The sequence below is a fragment of the Lagopus leucura genome, unplaced genomic scaffold (assembly GCF_019238085.1).
Source record: "Lagopus leucura isolate 7727_CA_CO unplaced genomic scaffold, USGS_WTPT01 Super-Scaffold_100001, whole genome shotgun sequence".
Lineage (NCBI taxonomy): Eukaryota > Metazoa > Chordata > Aves > Galliformes > Phasianidae > Lagopus > Lagopus leucura.
In genome coordinates this window covers 66625329-66637990 of record NW_024962262.1, presented here as the reverse complement: position 1 = coordinate 66637990, position 12662 = coordinate 66625329, and the positions used below count along the sequence as shown (strand labels likewise).

The following is a 12662-nucleotide window of genomic DNA, read 5'->3' as shown; positions in this document are numbered from 1 at the left end:
AAATCATCATTTAAATTTTGTCAGTAAGGCAGCTCATTTAAGGTCTCAACTATGTAGGTTTTGCATCAATTTCCCATAAAGGCCATGAGGATTATTTTTCTGTTATACTGGGGGAAAACTGATGGCATAAATTCTCACATCAGGAACAGTTTGCCAACCTTCCCTACATACAACGTGGCTCTAGACTCCGATTCCCTCTTTAACCACAGAAATATTTTCTGTTCTTTTTCTGATTTAATCATGCTCCTTTTGAAAATAAGTGATGTTGTGCTCATAGAAGACATAGGTCTTAAGGTCTCCAGTATTTTCACTAAAGCTGCTAAATGATACAGGATAAAACAAATCATACTTTGTAATAAAACCCACAAAATGTTTCACTGCCATTTCTTTCTCTGTCATGCAGTTCTTATGAGAGAACAGCACACAACTTGCTTGTGTGTTAACCTGTGCTTTTTTTTTTTTAATTTCAAAATACAATAATTTAGCTGTCAGAAGAACTATTATCTTCTGAACAACAATCTTAACAGCATTTTAAGTTCAGAAACATTATTTATAACAACTTAGGAGTCAGACAAGTCCAATTTTGCATTTTATTTCTTTGTTAAAAAAAGAACAAGTTTGAAAGCCCTTGTAATGGGTTTGGAAATAATCAAACGAGCTTCTAATTGGAAAGATTTAAATGCTTAGCATCTCATTACTATTTTTCCTGGAGACTTTTTTTCATCTCTAAACAAGGCCCCCAGACATCGAAATGAGAAGGAGATTACTGCATGAAAAAAAAACAAACCTCTCAACTTCAATCAAACTCTAAGCAAAACAAATAGAGGATGCATATCATACAGTAGCAGAAGAGTTGGTTCTAAATGAAATCTAACACCAGCAAGGGATATGCCAGAGATGTGGCAGATGTTCATTCTACTGCAAGAGCAGAGCCAACATGAGCAAACTATACGATATAAGTTGGGTGAGGGTTGTGCAAGCTTGTAAGAAGGATAATCCTGGTCTGGATGCTAAGCTGACTGAAGCACATTTGCCATCATAAGGCAGTTTCTTTTCCTGGTATCTTGTGTTCCATTTGAGTCACAAAGGAATAGATGCTGATCACTCTTACTAACAGAGCTAAACTAGCAAACTGGAATTGATCTTCCTTGCTGGTTCTAAAGTGTAAGCTGTCCACATGTTAAGAAGAGACCAATTTCTTTATGTATCTTCTGTGTTACTACTTACTGAAGTATACATTTGATGGCTTAGATGTAAGACCCACAAAAGGTCATGCCAGGAAATTATACAGCAATCAGATTAAACTGTGGAAAATAAGTCAAACAGTCCCTCCTAAAGCCCCAAATATAACATATAGTGTATAATGAGAATGAAATATATAAGTTATCCAAGTCTATCCCGCATCATCTGCAATACAATCTCAGATTTTTCTGTATCAAGAAAAATAAACTTTCTGAAATAGCAATCTAAACCACTAAAATTCCTGGGGATTCTGGCTGCTGCAGGAGCAAGCAACTCAGTAGCCTTTAATCCTCAATCTTAAAATAACAATTTGAATCTCTTCCAAAAATGCACACCTTTGCCCTCGCCAAAGGGGTGTCTGAAAGACAGAAGTCACCCTGTCTGTAGCTAAGTATAGTGAAAGTCCTATTTCACAAACTAACTGATTTACCTGCTGAGAAGCCTCATCTTATACCTTCCTGGATGGAGTGATTGAGAGATTATAAGTCATTTTGTTGCACATGCAAAGAGTGAAGCACTTTGAACTGAAGCAGAAAAAGTCTTTTTCCTTACTAAACTCCTGAGGGCTGGACTGGGATAGCGGTAGAAAAATCAATTAAATCCTTTACTCAGTCATTTTTCCACTGCAGTTTGCAGCAAAATGAACATACAGTTTATTTAAAAGGTGTTTCTTGGTGGTTTTTTTTCTGTTCTGTTCATTTTTTCTTTTAAGTAGCCGACAACATGTACTGTTCCTGAAGTCTTCATGAAAATGAAAATGTTCTGACTGAATAAAACACACAGGCACGATTTTCACCTCCATATTAAACAATCGTAAAGTCATCGTTCTATAAATATGTTCCAAAGAAAAAATAACTAAGCCTCACTAAATTTACTTCTCAGTGGTTTCATTGGTCCCTGGAAACCCTTACCTTGGGCTGAAGCACAAACCACTCATCACCCTGATTTTCAAAGTTCCAAGAATCAAATGGAATTTCCACTTCTCCAAGAAAGCTGTTACGTCCAAATCTGTCATAGTGCCAGACAGAAAGCTGCAGGGTCCTGGTTTCTAGCTGCGTATGACTGATGACATACTACCAACAAAAAAAAAACAAAACAACCAACAGTAAAAGAAACCCTCAAAATAAGCATAAATAATAGTTTCCATGGAGCCTTTTACAGTAATAGCTAAGTTTTGTGAAGCCCGCAGCAGCTAATAAATGAAGCATGAAAGAGAGATTTGTTTGCTTTGCAAAGACGACTTCAATAGCTAGAAATCTCATAGGAAGCTGTTAAACCTAACTCTTCTCTCTGTATTACTTACTGCGTATTTATGGTCATAAAGTAAATAGTAATGTTTAAAACCATCAACCTGTTAATTCCTTACAGCTTATGTAAAGGAAGCAGTTCAATACCAAAGTTTAGTTTGTAAGAAGAAATCCTACTGGTTCTCTCATCACTAAGGAGAGGCTGCTGGACACTGCATTCTAGAAATAGTGTTCTCCTCTTCAATTCTATCTTTGTAACTTCAGAATCATTGTTCTGAAAATAAATAAAATTGTACCTGCAACACGTTCACCAAGATGTCTCAGTCTCAGCAACACAGTTTGTTTCAAAAGTTATTAAAAATCCTAACATCATATTCTAGCAAATATACAGAAAACTATAAACATCTGGAATGAACATTCTATCTCTGCTTTTAGTAAAAAGCCAATTAATTCCACAAGGTTCACCCTTCTTCAAGTGTTAGTTGAGGAAACCCAGATGTCTTCTTTTTTGTTTGTTCTCAGTGCAATGCCTGGACACAGATATATTCCCCAGAATCTGAAATGGTGAAGCCAGTTGGCTAGCCACGTCAGTAGGCTATTAAAGTATAGATACGTCTACACTGCTTACTCCTAGATGCCAACTATGAGAGCAGCAATATTCACCAATAACGGAATAAACATCCAAGACAAAAGATAAAGACAGATACATACATACATGCATATGTATATATGTTTAATGATACTAACAGTTGCAGCAAATAAATCTAGCTCTTGCTTACCTTCCAGCAATTCAAGTAAATCCTTTGTGTCACAATTTCCATTTTCAGCAAGCTGCTAGTTCTTATCCCTGTAGAGCTCCTTACTAACAAACATTTAGCACTAACTATGAGCCCTGCCAAATAGAGTCTAACACATCCTTTTTTATTTCTTTTATTTTTTTAATCTCGCCACTTCAGGCAAGAATTAACTTTACTATAAACCACTTAAAAATGAAGCTAAATAGGAGACTCTCCCCTGGCAAGCTGCCTGGACAGACCAAGGTAAGTCTACGAAATGGTTTTGTAGCCAGGTTAGGTCAAGAGTACAAGCCAGAGAATACGTATTAGCCTCTCTTATAAGAAACGTATTTAAAGCATCACCAAAATTCCCTCAAAACTCTTTCAGGAGAATCTGAAAAGTCTCTGGCTTTATGACAGCTGGCTGGGATGACTCCAGTCAGTTGACAGGAAGCAGAATCACCAGGAGCCTGTGGTCTAGATGCCAGGCAGCTCATGGGGAACACAAAACCTTTCCAGCCTGCGTAGGCTGGGCATAAGTAAGAAGTGGGGATGGAAAGAGAATGGGCACTCTGCTCAACCAGTCCGGCAGGGAGTAGTCTCTTGTTCTCTTTTGCAACATAAAATGAACTTTTTAGGGATGCAGCTAGTGAAGCTGTTGTCAGCATTTTATTATTGAAGTCGGTTCTGCTTTAAAAACAAAGAAAAATCTCCACAGAAAATCACATTTTACTGACAGAGATTATCTTCTCCTAGAAATCAGTTAGGAAGTTTCAAGCGATCTCTGTCTCAGCATCAGTTGCTGATGTAGGGCTTGTAAAATCTCTAAGGTGTGTTCAACTCTGAGATCGCATTAGATGGGAACATCGATAGTTTTGATAGAGACCTACAGAAATCAACAGAAGTTTTACCTGTGAATAGGAGAACCAAACAAAACAGTTCCTCGGTGCTGAAAGTCAAAAATTACAACTCACACAGTTACCATATGCTTTGCTTTACTTTCTTTCTGAGGCATCGTTTTTAAACCCTAATTCCCGTACAGGAGCATTTACATAGAATGCCTATGAGCACAAGTGGAACATTCATCACAGCCCATGGGAGAGACGGCGTTCTCACCTTCAGCGTTTCATTGAATTCCGGATTGGTGCTGTTACTCTTAATTTTGGTCTTGCGTTTACTTTGGCGGGACTTATCAGGCAGGAGGTAAGCTTTGACGTATCTGTGGATCAAGCAGTAAGTTATTAACGAGGAATAAAAAACAAAAAATCTGAGCAAGGACCTGCCATTGCTTCATGAGCAGTAAGAACGAGGAAATGAATTTCTGCAGTCTAAACAACGTATGTATGTAACAGCCAATATGTGAAACATGGTAAGGTATGGTCTTTGCAAACACAGCAGTGCTGGTTTTATAGGATCAGAACAACACAACGGCAGGGTTAAATCAATTCAATCATTCTCAGAAACGCAGAAAACTTTCCCAACATTTTCCCTTGTACAGTATTATGACTCTTGACTGGTTATACATCACAATGTACATCCAGAAAGTAGCTGAGATTGAAACAAAATCATATTTGACATACAACAGGATTAGAGATGATGAAATATACTATGAATTCCTAATCTATGAGAACTGACATATTATACTGAAAACTATAATGTGAATCCCAGAAAACATTGTCCTAGCAACGTTAATCTACTGATGCACAGCACAAAGCTATTTTTCCCTCACTCCCTCCAAAACATCGCTCCTCTTCTATAGTTTAGCTTTGCTCCTAGGAGTAAGAGATCAATTCAGCCTCCCTATTAATTCTCGATTTTGCCCTCTTGCAGAGAATACTAGCAAATAGTTTGATAATTTAAGTAACATTGTTTCCTCAGAATACCTGCACACTACCCTAAGAAACATAATGAAAATGTGTTTCCCATAGAGAATGCTGGCCTGTAGCAGGCTATGTCATTGCTGACTACAGTGTGCGATGTGTTGGAGAACAGCCCTAGCAGGGCCTAAAAAGCATATTCTGTGTGCTTACGGATCAGTCCTTTGTTTTTTCTCATCCACAATGGCCAGGTTTCTGCAACTTTTCACCAGGATGTTGAGCGCACCTGTTTTGTAGCTGTAGTTGATTTGGAGAAGGATTTCACCACTGACCTTCATGTTGCTATAGTCACCAGTTTCACTGTATACACTCAGCATGCTGTTAATGCTGGTCTGCAAGGGGAGAGAAAAAGGACTTAGAAGCTTAAGCAAAGTACATTTTCCAGAATCTGCTTTTCATGGGGTCACAGATACTGTCTCACTTGTTAAGACTTGCTTTGAAAAGAGATAGAAGAAAGAAAAGAATACCACTTGCTTATATTTGATGTAAAGGGAATAAGAACTATAACTGAGAATAGCTTATTTATCTAGACAGTTTATGTTTTTTACATGCAAGACTCAAACCTACTTATAAACATGACTAAATGTAAATTATCACCATTGGACTCATGCATGAAATAAAGAACAGTCAATCTACATCAACTGTAAGCTCACATAAGCTCCAAGCAGACAAAAAACAACTCTTTGGCTCAGCTGTCCACCTAATTCTTATTGAATATCATGAGATAACTGCTGACGGAACCGTTAGAAAAAGCTCTAAGGATGATTCCTTAATGAAAATGGTATAAAAACATGCTTGATTAAAATGACACCAACCTCTCATCTGCAGTTCTAAAAGAATTAGCAAAATTCAATACCCACTGCAATTTTCCTAAAGCCAAAAAAAAATTTAGCAAAAAACCCACAAAATCTTCCACTGTATAATATATCATACCCTGATCTTTTTTTTTTTTTTTTCTTTTTCTGCTGTCCTATGCAGTATTGCAACAGGACTGTCCTTCTCCAAAAGATTTCACTGAGGAAAGAACTGAATGTTTTTAAAGAAAATTGGAGCAATGTGCAAAGACATTCTCAGAAGAAAACGCTTGGCAGGTTTCTAGTCTTTGAATAAGATTACTCAAAGAGATGCATAACAATATAAATCTCCCACTACATAAAACTTTGCAAGAGATATAGATACAGTTTTCAATTCAGAGGGAAAAAAGAGAAATCTTCAAAAGTAAGTTAAGCAGAGGATTGCAGAGAACTCACAGTATCACCATCTGTTTCAGGCACATTTAAGAAGTTCCATTTTCTGTCAGAGCCTTCTGGGAAGTTCTTTAAAGAAAGCAGTGCAAAAAGTCAACAGAAAACAGCATTAGATAGCTGCAGTAAGAAAGAATAAATGCAGTGATAATGCATTACCTATACAGACAGGTAAATGCAATTCACATCACAAAATAACAGCAAGAAAGAAGGAAAAGATATTGCCAAATCAGAGACATGCAAAGTGTTTTCCAAATACTTCAAGTGGCGAAGGACACATGGCTCAAGGTGATTAAAAAGAAATGAAATTATTTGCTGTCTCAAAAAGAAAAAAAATCAGATTTGTATCAGATTGTACTTGGATGTGCCCCAGTTACACCTCTGTGAACTCAGTTCTTACTTAGGCTAGTCAAAAGGTGAGCACTCCTGTATTGCAGCACTGGTGACTTTGTAAACAGCAACAACAATAACAACAACAAAAAAAGCAGTTTCTCTGAGGAGTTTGTAAGTCCAGATGGAAAAAAAATATGCATAAATGTTTAAACATGTCACTGGGGGGAAAAATACAGTTACAGAATACTGGGGAAAACACTTTCCAGTGTCTGCTCATTTGAGCAATATCTGAAAGTCTCAACAATGAATTCATGGGAAACTACATCCTTCCCTGACAGCTACAGGAAGGAAGGAAGAACAGAGTCCAGGAGAAGAAACAAAAAAGAAAATAACCATCCATATATCCATCTCAAAAATCTAATAAGGTTACACCAATGTGGCCAGAAGGAATATCTGTCCTCTTGAATCCAAATATCCAAATACCTAAAGGTACATTGGCAGCAAGGGAAAAACAGCTGGGAAATCCTAAGCGCATAGATGACCTCTGACCTTAGAATCTACGCAAAAGCAATTTCTCAACTGCTTAGAAACTGCAATATGACACATCTTCTTTCTGCACATTCTGTTCTGTGGAAATTACAACAGCCTTTACATGCACTAAACGCAGCGTCCCTAGGAAATCTAATCATTTTCCAGTTGCATTAGTAAACAAGCACTGCACACGAAGGTTGCTTAGCCTCATTTTAGCCTACCACTATGAACTACACTTGTTCTGAATCTTATCTTACAGGAGCAGGAAGGCACAGGAACAACTTAGTCTTAATGATGTGACAGGACTTGACAGCCACACATTGATGTGCTTAGGAAAGGAACCAGTAAAGGATTCAGGGAAAACTAAATAAGCTGTACATGTATTAGTTTTGGAAAAACAGAAAGAAAACACCATAATGCTAAGCTACAATTCCTGTTTAATGCCATTTTTCATTCCTATTTTCACTCACCCATCATATAAGTAGATATAAAGCATTTTTACCTTCTGAAATATTTCTTTTATTTCAAACGCTTAGTATTAGAGTACCCTTGCTATACTTTTAATTCTCATATTAAAAAAAAAATGCACTTGAAGCCTACTGTTCACTAACAACATTACTGCAATGTGACATAATAATAGTACAGTCATTTGACAGGCAAGAAAAATACAGGGAAAAAGTTGTATGAGGCAGAAAGCTCAAAGGCATATAATAAGAAAAGGAAAAAAATACAAGCGAGAATGAATGATAATAACTAATAACACAAACACAAGGAAGCCACAATGAACCTGTAATACTGATATGTTCTTAAGTGAGTAGTAGCTGGCCTTTCAAAATTTCTCCATTAGCACTGCATGCAGTAACGTTAACAATCACTTTAGGGTGAGTACAAAGAAATAAGAGCATTAAGATGTGAGATCACCTCAAACCTCCAGCAGCAGCAAAGCTGCACTCTGCTTACGAAAAGGTAAAAAATGGACTCTACATAAAATGGATGAAATCCAATGTACAGGCAGAATTCTGCCTACAGAACACAGAGAGAAGGATCTCCAATTACAGTTCCTCAATTAATGGGATGAATTGAGGAAGCACTTAAGTGCTTGCAACCTTCCTACCAATATTCAGAGAAAAGAAAAACAATTCTGCCTGTAAAATCATTGGCCAGCAAGGATTGGAGACAATGAGTCATAGTCAACCTCAGAGAAGTGGGTTTTATTAGACCAACATCAAACAAGCCACAATAATTTGGCGTGATGTGCCACATACTTCTGTTGTAGCTGTTTCTGCAAATTACACAAATTAAAAGGGAAAAAAAAGGCCTGGACATGGGCAGAGCTGAGATACCAAAATGTTCTCCATGGACACTTCTCTCAGCCCTTTGTTGTTCTCAGATAAGCCAAGTTTGGGTTCAGCCAACACCATCTCTTTGGGATCAAGAACTTTAATGTGTATTCCCACAGCTCTGCCTGCAGGAAGACTAATGGGAATACAGTCTGAAAAGAACAGTTCACCAATCTTTTAGCTGTGAAGTTCAAAGTGTCATGGGCCATATTTTCTCTTCCCTTTTAGCATAAGACTCCCCAGCTATCCATTCTCTTCAACTCTTTCACCCTGTATCTGTTGTTTGTTGGAGCCTACTGCTACTCTGTGTGCTGGCCAGAGCTATTCTCAGCACAAGGCATGAAGAATAGCGGCTAAATAATGCTCCAAGACATCACTAGAGATGAGATGCACACATCTTGAGTGTCAGTAATGCAGTACATACTACGTATTTATAAACTAGACATGTTAAAGACTATTCCTACTAATTGTTCTTATCACAGTGAATAACTGACTGTAAAAAGAGCTGCGTAAGACTTGTTGTGCTAATTTTGTTGCATGCCAAGCATTCATAACAACCTGAAAATGCAACCATTCAAAACCAACACCAAGTTGCAACAGATAACCAAAAGACTCAAACATCTGATTTATATTATTCAGTTTGTGGGCATGACTGACATAAAGAAAATTACCACAGTTATTTTAGGAGGTAGAAAAGCTGGCACCCACCAGAACCCCCCAATATCTCCTTCCTCATTGTAAAAAGAAATACTTTTTGAGATTGAGGTGGTGCAACAGTCCTGTCACAGTTAATGGAAGGACGAATATTTGTGTCCCAAGAACCTTAGCATTCAGAAAACAAAATAAGGTGAAAGAACACACCACAGCTTTGTTCTACTTATTTCAAACACATTGAATGCTCCTCTGGAAAGCTGAGTCGCCACATTCTGCAAACATCTATGGCTTTCCTTCCCTAAATACTAGCTTGGCAGTAACCTGAATGTGTAGACAAATCTGCTGATGAATAAAGGTTGTAGCTTCCCACATGTGCTGAGAGATTGATGTCTTAGCTCTGAACAATGGAAAAATCTTAATAGTCAGAACACTCTATCTAAAAGCTAAAGGATGTTCCTCGACTGGAGGATGAAATGGCCAGGAAAACTACTAAAATATAAACTGTAATGCTTGCAAGTGATACAATGTTTATCTCCATTTTGAAGAAATAATGGTCTGATATGGAAGGAAAAAAGCAAATTTTCCACTCAAGATCTTACTCTTGACAATCCACTTGTCAGATGTCCATGTTTCCTTGAATAACGAGAGGCTACGATGTCATCAATATCTTCTTCTGTTTCATCCAGAGAATCCTAAATGAGAAAGAAATGTGCAATTCAGTCATTGTGTTCTCCACTGTATTTGGTCAGCCTCTGTCCCTTGACATTGTTTCACATATTTTCTGCTTGGGCAAGATGGTACAGGATGCATTTAGAATTCTAATCTCCAGAGGAATTTTGAACTAACATTTTCCATATTTTTGCACAGGTACACAGCAAAAAAAAAAAAAAAAAGAAGAGGTCATCAGATTTCAGGTTTCAACTGCTTAAAAAATGGAAGAAATGACGCACACACTCGCTATCTTATTCTGTAGACATATAATTTTGCATCATCAATAATTGTTCACATAAAAAAATTCTTGCGTTAAAATAATGCATTATCAGAAAAATCGCAAAGAAATCATTAGTTGCACACCTTCATAGATATATATGGGTGAATTCTAATAATCAAGACTGAACTCTAACATCCTTAGCTCATATCCAGGAAAAATATATTATTTTTTAAATACAGCAATAAAGTAAAACCTAACAAAGAACTTAGTATCTGGCTGATAGTACTAATAAGATTCTTAACTTGAAGCAAAAATTACAGGGAAAAAAAAGTCATCTTCCATTCTATTCAGATCAGCTGGGAAATTTCAAGGATCTCTTTAAGCCTCATGGCAGGTATTGTTTTTATGGAAGCCAAATGTACAAATCCTTTATATCTGCTTTGCAGCTATACAAGTCACATGTGACGACCTACCTCAGTGGTTGCACAACCATTCTCTATACCTTCTAAACTAAACAGAGATCACACAGACTTATATCCTAATTATGAAGAACAGCAGAAAAGAAATGCTGCTGGAGAGTTAAACTGTCATTGTTTATTTAAAGATCTGCAAAGTGCTCATTATTAGTATGAATAAAACTAGCTGTTACTTCTCTAATCCTTTGCTCCAGTAACTGAAATGAATCAGCTGAAAACTACGCAAAATTTTCTATTACTACTTTCCAACCACAGTCGTGCACATTTAACGTTGAGCAAATGGAAATGAGGACAAGCCATCACTTTATTCAGGACAAAAAATTACATAGTGAAGCAAAAAAAAAAGAAAACCAAAAAAAACCTTTTAGCTTCACGTTTTTACAATGAGCCTCCTCTGATGGTGTGTTTCCTTCCTTTTCTACTTGGGGTCCACTGCAGAACAAAATGTCATACATACTTCACACTGTAAACAAAATGTCCATAGAGACCCAGGCACAACATAGTACATTATTCTCATGAGAAACACTGTTGAATCCTTCAAAAGTAAATAAATTAATTAATTCAAAAAATTAAATAAAATAAACAAGCACTTATCACTTCTACTCTGCTTATTGACTTTAGAATTCAAGTGACACAAAAATATTAAAATGACACCGGCAAGATGTTCTTCCAGCCAGTGCATCAAAGAGAAGCAATTCTGGTAATACAACCCAACTCTTTCCTTTACACTGTTGTATCCACATATGTGGTGTTAAAAATCAAGTGCTGAATTTTGATTAGTGAATAATTATACACAGCACGAATCACAAAATGGGATGTTTAAGTTTTAGACACTCAACTGTTGACAGCCCTTCCGTGACAGGGAGTTGTAGAATCACAGAATACCCTGAATCGGGAGAGACCCATAAGGATCATCAAGGCCAACTCCTGGCTCCACAAAGCACCACCCAAAATTCAAACTCTGTTTGAAAGAGCTGAGTCCTAACAGTAAGTACGTGATCACCAATTTTTGTCTGCAAGCGATAATATAAATTTAAAACAAATGGTTACCATTTAACATAAGCACTTAATTCCTTCTCCACTACAATGATTATGTTTCTCAGTCGGTGTTACAGAACAGTAGGTACATAATTGGTTAGTGTTATTAGCTTATATAAGCCTATTAAAGTTAGAGCTGGAAGGACACTAATCTTGTGGTCTCCAGTGGGAGTTACAAAATGCACATTATCCAATTTCTTCTAATAAAGCAGCTGAGCATGTAATGAACACTACTTGGTCAGGAATTCAACGCACACCTCTCAAGATAAGGTGCACACAACTGAGAGCAGCACTACGTGTTTAGCTGGCTCCTTGAAAAATACCACAGCATGCAGCTTTCTCGTCCCTTCCCACTTCCAAGAGTAAGAAGAAAAATACCACTCAATCTCTATCTCAATATGTAAGCGGTGCTATTGATGAAGCTGGGAGCAGAGCAGCAAAAATCCTTTTTCCACCTTTCCAGCTGGCAATCTGCTTATCTTATTTATGTGTGGCATCTCTCACACCACTACCGTTAGTTCCCATCACCTACAAGAGACTAAAGGACCTCAGCTAGGTCCACCAGCCAGTCAAGATGAAAGAAGTCATAATTCTTCTCAGACTAAAGGAACTGTTGTAATTTTCATCAGATATTCTTATTTTTGTCTCTTGTATCAAGCACCAAAACTAAACCCCAGTGGGAGTATAACCTTCATCTCAAAACACAGCATTCATATGCAATCTAAGGCAAGACACTGAAGTAGTCCCATGAGTCAAACTACCCTAAAAAATATGCTGAGATGCAATCTGGCATTTCATTTAGAGAAAGCAAAAACTCCCTTCCGTGTACAAGGAAGGCAAAAATCAAATAACCTAAAACTACTGTGGATAAGACACTTCTGGTGCATGCCTTAAAGAAATTCCCAAGTGACAACTATCACACTCTGTACAACTAGAACAAGAAACCAACATAAAATATTTAAAGCTCTTATTT

The 12662-nt window shown here is 37.2% G+C and overlaps 1 protein-coding gene across 1 annotated transcript in view; it reads right to left on the bottom strand.

Moving 5' to 3' along the window:
• Positions 1-12662, bottom strand: part of SYTL5 (synaptotagmin like 5) — a 57545-nt gene that overhangs the window by 5487 nt on the left and 39396 nt on the right. The window contains exons 10-14 of the mRNA XM_042867602.1: positions 9844-9936; positions 6393-6458; positions 5296-5474; positions 4382-4484; positions 2154-2315 (exon numbers count right to left, since the gene is read on the bottom strand). Of these exons, the coding sequence (XP_042723536.1) occupies positions 2154-2315; positions 4382-4484; positions 5296-5474; positions 6393-6458; positions 9844-9936 (603 nt within the window). The remainder of the gene's footprint in view (positions 1-2153; positions 2316-4381; positions 4485-5295; positions 5475-6392; positions 6459-9843; positions 9937-12662) is intronic.